At 35.9% G+C, this 14,842-nt stretch overlaps 1 protein-coding gene across 1 annotated transcript in view; it reads left to right on the top strand.

Annotated features, from left to right (window-relative positions):
- PARP8 (poly(ADP-ribose) polymerase family member 8) overlaps window positions 1–14,842 on the top strand; it is a 234,894-nt gene that overhangs the window by 203,185 nt on the left and 16,867 nt on the right. The window contains exons 19-24 of the mRNA XM_069095303.1: window positions 1,021–1,069; window positions 2,470–2,582; window positions 2,810–2,882; window positions 4,419–4,488; window positions 9,477–9,550; window positions 11,522–11,591. Coding sequence (XP_068951404.1) covers window positions 1,021–1,069; window positions 2,470–2,582; window positions 2,810–2,882; window positions 4,419–4,488; window positions 9,477–9,550; window positions 11,522–11,591 — 449 coding nt within the window. The remainder of the gene's footprint in view (window positions 1–1,020; window positions 1,070–2,469; window positions 2,583–2,809; window positions 2,883–4,418; window positions 4,489–9,476; window positions 9,551–11,521; window positions 11,592–14,842) is intronic.

Raw genomic sequence — 14,842 nt, 5'->3', positions numbered from 1 at the left:
GAACATTCTTTAGTATATGCTTATACAATGTCCAAAGGCTCTATGATTTTATCAGCATGAAAAATTTTTTTTCTTGAGATTCCCTCTGCCTAATCAGATCACAATCCATCTATACCTAAGTAGGTGATTCTTAGGAATTTATGGAGGCTCAGGAATGTTGAATAATTTGCATAGGTTCAAATAGCTAATAAAAATTAGAGGCAAAATTTGATTTTATGTCTTCCTCAATCTCAGTCTTTATTTACACACAAACACACACACACATACACACTCCATCTAGTATACCATGCCACCTCTGTATTTCATAACAAAGTGTTGAAAAGGAAAAGTACATCCTTCTTTCTCTACTCTTGTCTCACAGTTTATTTGATACCCATCTAACTTCTTCCACCTGTCCGTGATATTTAGTGCCTTAGGTATTCACCTTTCAAACAGAAGAGATACTATTTTCTTTTCCAGAATTTTTTATTCCTTAATGATAAGTTGTTTATATTTTGTACATTTTCAAAAACACTTTCACATATTTTTAAAAGCACTTTTCATTTTCTAGTTAAGTCCATTGATTATTATAATCATTTTATATACAAAATATTTTAGTATGTTTAACCTTTTCTGTAAATGACAATATATATGATGCTTTGATTTTAAAGTGAGACTTAGTTTTAAATTAAGTTTTAAATGATCTTTCTTGAGAAAATGGAAAATTTTGAAATAATTGTCAACTCATTTTTTGTTGATGATAATTGGGTAAAACATATCCTAAAAATGTTTATTTCACTAAGATGATTATTAAAACATTTTTTGAGCTTTGACTTTTACATTTCTTCTGGCACGCCTTCAATGATGACTTAAAAGATGAAGTTTTTTAGATTTGTTTCAGAAACAAAGGAAAATATTATGTAATTAAATAAAATGATTACAAAATCTTTGGCATAGCAAGCATAGGACTTAATCATTTGTTTCCTAAGAAGAAAAGTATTTTTTGCATATTTTGTGGCTGACCAGTCATTTTAATTTCAGGGTTATTTCAAGTAATAGGTCGCATATTGTGAAACTACCAGTTAACCGGGTAAGTTATTTTTCCACCCATTCTTTTTTTTTTTAAGCAATTGGGGTTAAGTAACTTGTTAAGGTTACATGGCCAGTTATTTCTGAGTATGGTGCTAAGTATCAGAGTCCAGATTTGATCCCAGGTCATCCTGACTCTGGGGCTGGTGCTCTTACTCACTGAGAGCCACCTGGCCGCCCCTCCACCCATTCTTAATGTCATTTTTTTTAATTAGAGGGATACTTATATGGTGATAGAATTTATTCTATGATTCTCATAAGGTTCCTAACTTTCAGACAGCCAGGGGTGGAAGAACTAAGTGATATTTATCTGCTTTGTAAGTTGCTTTTTGTTTATTGTACTAAAACACTGAAATGGTAAGACAGGGCATTCATCCCGAAACCATAAATGAAGTCAATTAAAATCAGATCATTTGAGGATTCCAACATTATTGAAAAGAACATCCTTAAGAGTATAAGCAGAAAAGAATAATTTGTTTTCTAATATATATATATATATTTTCTGTTTGTTTCACATTCACCAAATGTCTTTTTTCTGCCTGTATTAACAGCAGGTTAGAACCAAAGATTTGATTGTCCAAGGGCAATTCCTGACTCTGTGATCTTTCTCACTGTGTGAAGTGGGGAACAGAATCTTCTGTTTTTACCATAACAATTGGGAGGTGAAGGGGAAGTAGCCTCTGACTACTCTCTTCCTTTGTCTCTTTTATCCTTCTTGTCTCTCCTATCTATCTATCTATCTATCTATCTATCTATCTATCTATCTATCTATCTATCTATCTACCTACCTAATTATCTTGTTATTTGGTGGGCTGCCCTTTTCATAGATTATTTGATGGGTACAGTTCTAGAAAAAGAAAATTGGAACCAAGAAGGCCTGTTATAACCATAGGACAAATATTAACGAGTGGTCAATTTTTGAATTATACATTTCATAGATCATCCATTGTGGCCATTTAAAAACCTTGAATTGTATCTCCTTTCCTATTCAACATGTTCCCAGCCCATTTATCTACTAGAATGGTTATTGGGTTCTCCTTTGGGAACTCAGCCTTGTAAACCAAAGAAAAACAATTAAGAATGCTCAGTGTTCAGACAAAATTTAGTAATGTATTTCAAAGTTAACATATAAATGATTTGGGATTATTGGCACATTTGTTCCTTTCCTCTTGCAGATTTATTTTACTATATTTTATAATTCCTTTCAAGAGTCACTGTAATTTTTCTGGCATAGCATTTTCAGGTGTTTGAATCAGCCTATTAATCAAATTGGTTTTTAATGACTTGAGCTAGATCTTGGGTAATGGGGTTCTATTGGAACTAGTGAGATCTGAGTGAACCTTCAACCTTGGAAATATGTTCAGCTTGACACTTTTCCATTTGTCATATTTTATTTAACAGCAATTGAAGTTCATGCACACTCCCCATCAATTCCTCCTTCTCAGCAGTCCACCAGCCAAAGAATCCAATTTTAGAGCTGCTAAAAAACTCTTTGGAAGTACCTTTGCATTTCAGTGAGTATGGCTTAATACTGCTTGTAATATTGGCCTCATATACAAGAGTGTTAATGAGTATAGAAGGAGGAAACATTTAATTCCCAAGGGCTGGTAGCCAATTCCAAGTTGCTAGCAAGTAAATGATTGAGTTGCAAACACTGAATTTTGGGGTAGCATGCCCTTTTTTTTTAATCATGACTTCTAACACTGTATCTTTGGCTTTTTTTTTCCTCCTCTGTTTTTAGTGGCTCCCACATTGAAAACTGGCACTCCATCCTGAGGAATGGCTTAGTCGTTGCTTCTAATACACGGCTGCAGGTAAATTTTCTTCATTTATGAAAGATGATGGTAAAAAGGTGTACATTTTTCTTCCCCTCCATCATCTTTTATAATGGTATATTGTCCTATAGTGTGCATACCTACTAAACATCTAAGTTAGAGGGTGACTCTTCCTCAAATCTTATAGCTATCAGTAGCATTGTTTAGAAAAGCGCAGAAAGCAAGTATATATCTTTCCCTTATGCCCATTGAACTCATGTTGGCTACATGTATCTCATCACTTTTGGTGGAATTCTTCTGTTATTCAAATGGAAGAAGAGGGCCCTAGATGGAAAAGTTAAAACCAATTCCTACAGAAGCAGTGATACTACATATTGAACCTAATAAAATAGACAACACAATCATATATCCTTTTTTTTTGTAGTCACAAAGTTATTTTTTGTTTGTTATTGAAAGGAGGAAATAATCCTTGAGAGCCCATTATTTACTTTTTTTCCTTGAATTACTCTCAAGGATGATAGCAAAATGTTAGGAGCAGGAATTCTCACCTGCTTCTGATCTCTACTTCCATACTTTACTTAGTTTTGTCTACAAAACTAACTTTCACCTAAAAGCAGTGGAGGTCAGTTTAGGGGAAATAAAAGATTACCAGAAATCTGACTTATCTCTGACCATATGGTATATGGAAGGGGAAAAAAATATATTGAAAGAAATTGATCAACCTATCACCAAGCGTCTAATAGCCATCTACTAGTAGGTGTTGAGCACAATGCTAGGGCTCCAGGCTTACAAATTAAAAACTAAACAAAAATTTCAAGGTTTATGATATTCTCTGCAATATTTCTTGCTCACTTACATCTTGCCAACAAGGTAAAAAAAGGCAGTAGCCAGCAAATAAAAAAAGTGAAGGAACTGGGAGACAACTTTTTATGTTCAAGTGGCTGGATTATGTATGGTTCGTTGACACTGATCCATCAGACTCTTGAGTTGCACATATTGCTGTTTTGCATCTAAAAGGGTAGAGGCTGTTTGGTCAGTTTCAGAGAATGATTTTTTTTAAGCTTACCTGCAAAATGTTAAAATTCAGTAGATGACTAAGGTGAGATGGGTTGGGGGTTTCAGAAGGATTAGCCACTTTTGGTGTGCAATGCTTATTGAAATTAATTCCAATAGATGTTGTAATTCAATGTGTAAGTCTCTGTCAGAGTATACATGTGAATAGTTCATGCTTTTGGATGATTATGTCTTTTGTTTGTTCATGAAATGTAAAAGCTGCTAAATTAAAAGCCAGCTAGTGTGTTCTATAATAACTACTTCTGCCTCCAATGTGTGTGGAGGACTGTGCCAAGGACTGTGAACTGGCAACTGATGCAGGGAAATCTTCTAATCAAAATTCTTGATGCAAGGATGATATTAATCTTTTTAGATCAGATTATATTTCATCCTAGATGTTCAGGACCTTGGAATAGTAAGAGCTCTATTATTTTGTAAGCAGTGTTCTGATGTGAGACTGTTTCTGTTCTTCATTTGAAACATTTAAAAGTAGTGACAGGCTTTTCTCTCCCTTCTTTTTAGCTCCATGGTGCAATGTATGGGAGTGGAATATATCTTAGTCCGTTGTCAAGCATATCATTTGGTTACTCAGGTAACACTACAAATCACTCTCAGATTTAATTTCATTGTCTTTAGTTTCTCTTGTTCATGTTTTGATTTTTATTGGTATCTCTTTTTTTCAACATTGAAGCATAATTACTACATTTGCATTAAATATCATTACAAATTTCAGAAAACAAAGGAAATCATAATAATGTAGTGGCAGCAGGAGCTAGCGTCACACTGCTATCTTTTCAACTCAAGAAAAGCTGGGTTCAAGTCCTAACTCAAACAAATAGTGATGGTTTCATCTTGTGAAAATTACTTACCATCCTAGTCCTGTAAGACAACAAATTGCAGAGGAGGTGCTTATATTTATTGGCAAAGACTGTTTCTTCCCTGAGACTTCTATATACCAATAAAATCAGAAGCCTGGAACAAAAAAAATTGTTCTATATACCAATAAAATCAGAATCCTGGAACAACAAAAATGTACAAAACAAAATAAAAAAAAACCCAAACTTGGAAATCCATCAACTTTCTCCATCACTTTTCCCTCCCATGAAACACTTAATTTATCTGTTTTATGTTTGCAGTTTGTTTTATTAAGATGTGCATATGTGTGTGTGTGTGCATGCATGTGTGTGTGTGTGTGTGTATTATTCCATATCCTTAAAAATGATGCTCTTCAGGGCGGCCAGGTAGCACAGCGAGTAAGACACTGGCCCCAGAGTTGGGATGACCCGGGATCTAATCCAGGCTCAGAGACTTAGCACCCAACCAGAAACACCTGGCTGTGTAACCTTGAGCAAGTTACTTAACCCCAATTGCTTAGGGGTGACTATGTGGCACAGTAAGAGCACTAGCCCCAGAGTTGGGATGACCTGGGATCGAATCTGGGCTCTGTTACTTAGCACCACACCCAGAAATAACTGGCCGTGTAACCTTGAGAAAGTTACTCAAGTCCAATTGCTTTGAAAAAAAAAAGATGATCTTCTTGAAGCTTGTGTTTCAAGATTATATACTAAGGAAGAAAATCTCTGTGTTGCTTCTGGCACTTAAAATCCATTTCATGTAATTGATTTCATCTCTATGATGAGATAGCAACAGAAAATTAGGGATGCGTTCAAGGTACATCAGTGACCTTTGAGGGCAATAGTGTTGAGGGAAGCTATCAAACCTAGAAATTTAGACAACCTAACAATATCTCACGTTGATAAAACACTTACATTGTGTATAACAACCTATAATGTAGATAGATACAGGTGTTAGTTTCAGAAACTGAGACTCAGAGATTTTAAGTGATTTGTTTGTGGTCGTACAAATAAAAGGTATAGAATAGAAATTTGAACTGAGGTCTCAACCCCAAATCTAGTGCTCTTATCTTCCACCATGTTACCTCCATAGACTATTAATTTGAACTAGTATGACCTTGCTAATGTGAAGACTGTATAGCACCTGCCCCTAACCAGGATAAAATCTATGTATTTGGTCTTATTTTGTTAACTTTAGAGAAGAATTTTTTTTAAGGAAAAGAAATAGATTTTAGTTTAATGAGTTCATCCTATGTAGGTTTTTTATTTACTGAATTTTATTCTTTATAGCATTCAAATATTCTTGGTGCTGTGTAAATCTACTCACATTAGAAATGGCAGATGCCCCAGACTCAAAGAATGTTGTATGGAACATAGAAAATTCCTGAGGGAGATAATAGGACCACGTGCAAATACATTGCTTCATGGACATGAAGCAAATACTACTAAGTACATATAACTATTTCCATAAATGCATGCATATAGCTACAGAGATGCATTAAATAATGTTTTTTTTTAATCTTCTTGTCTGAATGCTGTAATAGAGTCCAATCAGAGATCTTGCTCTGCAGGAATAATGGTATATTTCAAAGTTACTTTCACAATTTACCATTTCTCTAGTTTTGAATCCAGTTTTGAAAGTTAAAATTTGGGGGAAATGCATTAAGTTATGAACAGGCCAGAGAGTTTATGTGTACTCAGACCCAGGGGCATGAGATTCTTTTTTTATCATCACTCCAGATCACCATGTAAAGTTAATACAAATAAAACACACAAAAAATAATCTGTAATACTACTTGAGAGAAGCAGTATAGTATAGTGGATAGAGTGCTGGGTTTAAAGTCTGGAGAACTTGGGTTCGTGTCTCATCTGCTAGCTCTGTGACCATGAATGAGTCCTGTAATCTCTCTAAAACTTTTTTTTTAATCTGTAAAATGGGACTAATAAGGCCTGCAGTCCTGTCTCATGGTATTTGTGAGACTTGAGGTAACTAACATATGTCAATAGTTTTGTAACCTCGAAGTGCTATGTAAATGTTGAATTATTGCTATTATTATTGTTATTATTGCTACTGCAACTTTGTATTGTATTATACTGATCCATGCAATTTTAAGCTGTTAAGCTATTGAAGTTTAAAATTGTTCTAAGACTTTTGAAACAACTGGAATTTTAGTTTTTAACATTACTATTTCATTTCAACATTGAACATATTTCAAGGCCTGTATGTTAAATTGTTAATGGTTTTAATATAATAAATTAAAACAGGAGCGATATAAAAAAATCATTGATCATCTTTGAAAAAATGGAGAGGGGAAAGAAATGTTTGTATTGCTTTAAAGCAAACTGTTCTATAAACAGTGTGGTGGTGGGATACAAAGTTGTTTATATCTACAAATGCACATATGACTCCCTAAATAAGTTAACATGCCTTCTTTTCAACACAATAAATATCACATTCACATATAAAAATGTTTTCCAATTGCATATAGTTTCTGCTGTGCTTGGAAAAAAATGAAAAAAAATCTATTAGGACCTCAGAAATATTTTTAAATGAATTTATGTGTTATTAGTCAGTGACCAAAAATGGTACAATTACTATCATGGTAGGCTTCAAAAAATTTTGTGATCAGAAAAAGGGGTCTTCAGAAGCAAATGTTCGGAAATCATTGGTTTGTCTTCCTTCTAAAAAATATCTTAAGACTTGGTGTCTCCTCTCCCTGTTACCTATAAGAAGCAATCCTTTGTCCTAATAGGTTGTACTTGGTATTATATGTACCCTACAAGGGTTCCAGGTGAGCAAAGGTCAGTTTTCCTTAGGGACAGGTAAATGCCCTTCTGAAGTGGTGAGTGATGTAGGATTTGGGCAGATCCAGAGGGATAAGCCAAAGTTTTTATCCTATGCAAAATGTGATGCAAAAAGACAGAAGGTTATAGAAAGGTATGACGTATAAAAAATTTAAGAGACAATTTTGTGGTAATTAATCATTTTATTAATTATGACTAGGAAATTAATATAAGGATGGTCATTTGGCTGTCTCTCAGAAATCAAAGAAGAATGAGTATTATAATGAGAGGTGGGCCTCTGTAGGGGTTTGGGGAAGTGACTTTGATTATGTCACTCTCACTTGCAGACCACCCCCAATCCCAGGCTATCTAGACAAAGGGGGAGGGTGACTGAGATGACTACTAGGGACTTGCCAGGTAAGTTGGGTGGGATCTGAACTAGATTGTGGAGTATGATAAATCCAAACTAATCAGCCCAATTCTTTGGGCTAGGAGGGAATTGATCTAGGAGGGAATGAGGAAATCTGAAGGGAAAAAATCCTGGATGTCTTGAATAGTAATTAGTTATTAATACAAGACAGAATTTGTCTGTCTCTTTTTCTCTTCCCTCAGAGGTAAAGAAATCTTTAACAAGAAATAAAAAATGATGATAAATAAAACTCTTTTTTTTCTCTTAATGAGAATACAACTATGATTTCCCTTCTCTTTACACTGTTAAGAGAAAATAATAACAATGATAAAGTTAGCATTGTTAAATCTTGCTATACATGTTACCTCATTTGATCTTTACAACTACTTTGGGAGAGGTTGGTGCTATTTATTATCTCCTTTTTATAGCTATGGAAATTGAGGTAGACAGAGGTTAAGTGACTTGTTAAAGGTCACATATTTTAGTAAGTGTCTGGGACAGGATTTGAACTCAATTCTTCCTGAAACCCAAGTCCTATATTCTTACCTACTCTAAAGGTGTCATGTTGATTACCCCTAATTTATTTATTTATTTATTTTTTGAAGCAATTGGGGTTAAGTAACTTGCTCAAGGTTACATGGCCAGTTATTTCTGGGTGTGGTGCTAAGTATCTGAGCTCAGATTTGATCCCCAGGTCATCCCGACACTGGAGCTGGTGCTCTTACTTGCTAAGCCACCTGGCTGCCCCTGATTACCCCTAATTTAGACATGCCTAGGAAAGTTTTATCATATGTGGGGCAAAGAAAAATTGGTCTAACTAGGTTATACTCCTTTTAAGATTACTTAAGTTTTAAGAGTCTTTTCTATTCCAATTTTATTTTGTCACCTTTTTGATAATATTTTACTTTTTTATTCATGTGATTCCATTTGTATGATGATCTCCCAGTGAAATGACTTGGACCAATACTGATCAGCACTGGCTCTGCAATTGAACAGTTTTAGAGAGTTATCTTGTGCCCTGAGAAATTAAGTAACTTGGTCAGGGTCTCTCTCCTTTTTCTCTCTCTGTCTCTTCTCTCTGTGTCTCTGTCTGTCTGTCTGTCTCTCTCTTTCTCTCTCTCTCTCACACACACACACACACACACACACCACACACACACACACACACACACACACACACACATACCCTATACCTCAGAAGCATGATTTTAATTCAGGTCTTCTTGACTCTTGGGGGCCTGATCTCTGTGTATTACACTACAGCTTCCAATTCAATGTATTTCTTTTAATGATAGGAATATGTTTGTGTGTGTTCCTATTATTATTTATTCTAAATAGAACAGCTAAAGTTCTCTTTTATAGCCAGAGCTACCACTGTTACCCCTAATCACTTGAAGCACCTAGCCCTGCACTAATGTTAGCATTATATCTTGCCATGGAATTTGACAAAAATATGTTGAGCTTGCTTCATCCATGTAGTTCCTGAAACGATGCCTAGTGTTCTTTGTTTCTGTTTTGTTTGGATATTTTTAGGGATGAACAAGAAACAGAAGGTGTCAGCCAAGGATGAGCCGGCCTCCAGCAGTAAAGGCAGTAATACTTCACAGGTAATGCAATTAATCATGTAACTCTTTTTAGTTGGTGACCCATGGATTTGTTAGCTAGGAGGAAGCTAATGTTCATGCTTTTAAGCCAACAAAATGATTATTTTGAGTGGTCAGCAGAATTAAAAAACAAGGATCATATAAGAGCACAGAAACTTAAATGCTTTTTCTAGCAAATATTCACTATAGGCTGAAAAATATGTCCTTTGATGAATTGTGCTATTTCACAGGGTGGGAGTAGGGGGGAGAGTAAAAGTAATAACCATTTTTATAAGCAAAAACCTTCATGCTGTAAGACTTTTTACCCTACTGCCTTCTGTATTCTATTTACCTTAGTAAATTTTACTTGTTAATCTAAAAGTAAACAAATAAATCAAAATTTAAAAAAATTATTTGTAAAAATGAAACCATTAATACTAGTTCTTTAGCAACATTTTAATATTTCTCGATTTCAGTATTTATAAAGAATAGTGCTAAGTACTTTGCCAGTGATATAGTTTACATTGGACTGTGTTTATATACATATATGAATATGTGTTTATATATATGTATATGTGTGTGTATCTTCATATCTATAGATACATGGCAATTCATATAGGGATGCAGACAGATAGATAGATAGATAGATAGATTGCTCATTGGATCCTTGCCCAATATGCTAAGTAGTGAAGGACTTTTCATTTTATCTAAGAATAAATTGAGCTTCAAAGAGGCCGAGCCATTTGCCTGTGGTCCGAAAGCACTGACCCATCCCAGACTGACACATCCCAGCCTTAAACCCAGATTTTCTATCCACAAGCCCATAGGCTTTCCTCCTCTATAAAGCCATCCCTTATCTTACCCACTCCTCAGATTTTCCTGTATTGCCTTGTTTGCATCACACATTTCAAGGAAAGAAAGTGTCCATTTTTATTCCTGGCAAGTATTTTCAAAGAGTAATTATATTTTTCTTAGAGAGGAATGACTTCCTCATTTGTAGAAATGCCAAAATCTTCCCTGGGCTATATTATGGGTATGTTATATTCAAAAAAGCCAGAAGATGTATGTTGATATGACTAGATTTAATAAAAATGTTAACAACGAAGAACCACCAGGATCCTCCCTCTAAATTGGAAGAAGCTGGGTAGTATAGTGGATGGAGGACTGGGTCTGGAGTCAGGAAGACCCAAGCTCAGATGTGGCCTTTCACTTTCACTTCCCCCTCTCTTTCTACTCTTTTCGTTCTTTCTTTCTTTTTCTCCCTCCTAAATCATACTTTTAGAGTATGTGCTTTAATATTTGATTCAAATATATACTTACACACTTTAAATTAGAAATTTTTGGTTAGGTCTAGCCCCTTCTCAGAACAAATACTTTTCTTATCATACCTGGGTACAGCTACATAGTATGGTGGGTATAATGCTGGACCTGGAATCAGGAAGACCTGAATTCAAATACTACCTCAGACCCTTACTACCTTTGTGACCCTAGGCAAGTTTTTTTTTAACCTCTCTGAGCCTCAGTTTCCTCATATCTAAAAGAGGGATACTACTAACATCTCTCTTCCAGGCTTTTTGTGAGGATCAAACAAGAATATATTTGTCAATCGCTTTATAAACCTTAAACCATATACTAGCTACTGTTATTGTCATCATGATTTTTTTTTCACAGTGACACTTTAATTCCTTTATATTGTTGTATAACTTGTTATAAAAAGAACCAGATTATACCAGTCAAATGAGACTAAGTCAGTTTCATGATATATCGTGAAATGACTAAGTGGCAATATTAGAGTATTTGTAGCAAATTTATCTTAATGGCTAATGTATTAAACTATTTATAGCCACTGGCATACTTTTCTACTTACAACTGTAATTTCCTAAATGTTTTCCTTTGGAAATTGTTTTAATTACAAATACTTCTTAAAGTTGACTTCCTTTTTGTGTATATGATTTCCTAAAATTTTTTTGTAATATCACTTTTTTTATTCTTTAGTCTCAGAAAAAAGGACAACAATCCCAGTTCTTGCAAAGTCGTAACTTAAAATGCATAGCCTTATGTGAAGGTAAGTTGAAACTATTCACAAACCTTTATTGGATCTTTCTTCACACTTGGGCTCCCTAAGTAACTATCTCTAGAAATAACCTCACATCATTACTTAACTGATCATTTTTAGAAACGAACTTACATGTACATATTAAATATTTATTAGTACTAGAAAAGAGGTTCTTTCTTTTATTACTTTATATTACAATTCAAATACTCCCTTTTTCCAGATGCCTCACTCTATTTGAACCTGTTCTCATATCCTCCAACTTCTGGATTCTCCCCCATTCTTAAGAGTTCATCACTTATATATTTGCTTAACTTTCTTCTCTCTGGGGAAATCTGGGATCTATAGCCATTTCAACAAAGAATATTCTTTTTTTAAGCAATTGGGGTTAAGTAACTTGCTCAAGGTTACACGGCCAATTATTTCTGGGTGTGGTGCTGAGTATCTCAGCCCAGATTTGATCCCCAGGTCATCCCAACACTGGAGCCGGTGCTCTTACTCACTGAGCCACCTGGCCGCCCCTAAGCAACTGGGGTTAAGTAACTTGCTCAAGGTTACACAGCCATGTGTTTCTGGGTGGGTGCTAAGTGTCTGAGCCTGGAATTCGATCCCCAGGTCATCCCAACACTGGAGCCAGTGCTCTTACTCGCTGTGCTACCTGGCCACCCCTCAACAAAGAATATTGTTTACCTGGAGTCCCTTGCTTCACTCTATTCTTTCTTTGCTCTTGTCTTATTAAATTCCAGTCTGGTTCACCCACTGTCCTATTCTTCTCTTACTCCTGGGTCTCTGAATACTGTTGGAGCAAAACTTAGACTGTGCTAACTAGGTCTACTAGACATTTATCATGTCTAAGTTAAACTATGTCCTCACTGTATCCTGTCTGCTATGTAGCAATCCTCTGCTCCATCTCTGTTTTTGATTCTACCTCTCATATTCTAGCACTTATTCGAAAGTTTCTCCTTCATCTTCACAACCCAGCTCCTCTCTTACTCATCTCTCAGTAGCTGACCTTGTATTTTATTTTCTTGATGAAATTGAGAGCCCTCTAGGAATCCTTTGTACCTCAAAACATCCCTGTTTTATTCCTTCCATTTCTCCTGCATTCCTGTCTTGGCAGGTTACCCTTCTTCTTGCCAAGGTAAAATCCTCCACAAGACTCCTTAAACTCATCGCTTTCCATTTAGTGTATTCAAATAAGTATTTGTTCAGAGACTTACCGTATGCAAGACTCTGTGCTAGGCACTGGACATACAAAGACAGAAACTAAACCCCTCTTCTTAACAAGCCCATGTTCTTCTGGGAGATTCCACACACAAACTTAGGATAAAGTTTGTTTCTTGATATCAAGATAAAGATAAAAAGAGAGGGAAAGTATCCTGGGGGTGCTTGGTACCAGCAGTGAGAGATGGCCTGAAGTTGGAAAAAAGGAGGACACAATTGGTGAAGACATGAAGTGGTTTTGAAGTATGGAGGAGGGCTGATGAGAAATCTCTCTATAGATAAGCCTTAATTTTCTCAGTAGAGTGGGAAGCCATGTCATCTGCAGAGAGATGGGTAGGAGTGGAGGTGAGGCTTACAGAGATTTAGAACAGCTGCTCTGGGGAGTGTGAAAATGGGAGAGAAAGAGTATACCATGGCCCCATTTCTCTCTTCCCTTTCTCCTCCAAAGAATAAGCTATACCTAGTTCTATGTATTTCCCCAACCCTCATTTATTCTTTATGTAATCTGGTTTCTGTACCTAATCCTTTACTAAAATTATTTTTTTTCTGCAGTTATCAGTTGTTAAAGCCAGTGGGCTTTTCTCAGTCTTCATCCTGTTTGGATTTTTCTGTAGTAGCTGGTGCTTGTGACTCTCTCCTCCCACAACCGCACCTCTACCTTTTACTTTCTTTTCCATTTGCCTTCCATTGAACTGCTCTGTTTTGCTTCTCTGCCTTCTTGGTTCCTTGGCTGGTTCATCTTCTTGTTTTTTTCTAAGTGTGAGTGGCCTTAAAGTTCTCTGCTGAGCCATTTTTATATACTCTCCTCCCCTCAAATCTCAGGGTATTAGTTCTTATCTCTGCAGTTCTATACCTCAAGCCCAGATCTCTTTCCTGAGCTCCACTTTCCTGATGACTACTCTACAAATGCTTCAAACTCATCTTCCCCAAAGTGAATTCACTGTCTTCTTTTCCCCTCTCCCCTGTGACTATATCTGCTCACAGATTTGCTGTTTTTGTTGATGGAAGTAGCCTCTAGACAGTGCCAGGTTCAGACCCTCAGAAACATCATTGATTTTTCCATCTATATCATCATGTGTCTCTCAGTTGTACAATCTTCCAGATTCTTCATCCATGATGTCCATGCTTCTCATGGTCTTCTCATCTTGTCCATACAACCATTACCACCCTTCTTCATGTTCTAGTATCTCTAGCCAGATAGTTATAATGACTTGCTTATGGATCTCTATAGTCTTTCATTTTTCTAATCCTCTTCCCAGAGCTACCAAATTAACCTTTCTGTTTCACAAATCGGTCACTTTCCCACTAAGTAACCTTTAGGGCCCATTGGATAAAATACAAACAGCTCGGTATGACATTTAAGACATTCTGCAGTCTGGGTCTTACCTATTTTCCCAAACTAATCTTGTTATCACCTCTGTTCATACATTCAACCAAACTGAACTATTAGCTATCCTCTAATGTTCTTCCAGACCCTCTAATTTCTTGCACTTGTATAGGCCATAATTCAGAGTTGGATAGTACTTCCTTCATGCATCTACTTTTTAAGTTACTTTTAAAAAATCCTTTCTCTTGGGGTGGCTAGGTGGTGCAGTAAATAGAGCACTGGCCTTGGAATCAGGAGGACCTGAGTTCAAACCTGGCCTCAAACACTTGACGCTTTACTAGCCATGTGATGTTGGGCAAGTCACTTAACCCCAATTGCCCTGCCTTCCTCCCTCCAGAAAGCTAAAAAAAAACCCTTTTTCTTCAAAGCTCCACTTAAGTATTACTTTTTCCACCAAGCTTTCCCTAATTTACTCACTGCGAATTTTCTTATGGTACGTTGTCTGTATCTTTCTTTGCCCTTATTGCATTCAACCTTGCACCATAATTATTTTTTCTATGGCTGATGATTCCTGTTATAAGTCTATAATCTCCTTGAGGATAGAGAACAATCCTGGATTTCTTAAATATCTCATGGGATAGTAGGTCTAATGTATGACACCTCTCCCTTCTCTAATCTTTTCTCTTTTCTTCCCTCTCAAATTATAATTGTA

The sequence above is a fragment of the Petaurus breviceps genome, unplaced genomic scaffold (assembly GCF_028583685.1).
Source record: "Petaurus breviceps papuanus isolate PSGF00001 unplaced genomic scaffold, PetGlider_PUasm1.0 226, whole genome shotgun sequence".
Classification (NCBI taxonomy): Eukaryota; Metazoa; Chordata; class Mammalia; order Diprotodontia; family Petauridae; genus Petaurus; species Petaurus breviceps.
The sequence above is the reverse complement of the archived record's forward strand: the minus strand, read 5'-3'. Positions and strand labels throughout refer to the sequence as shown.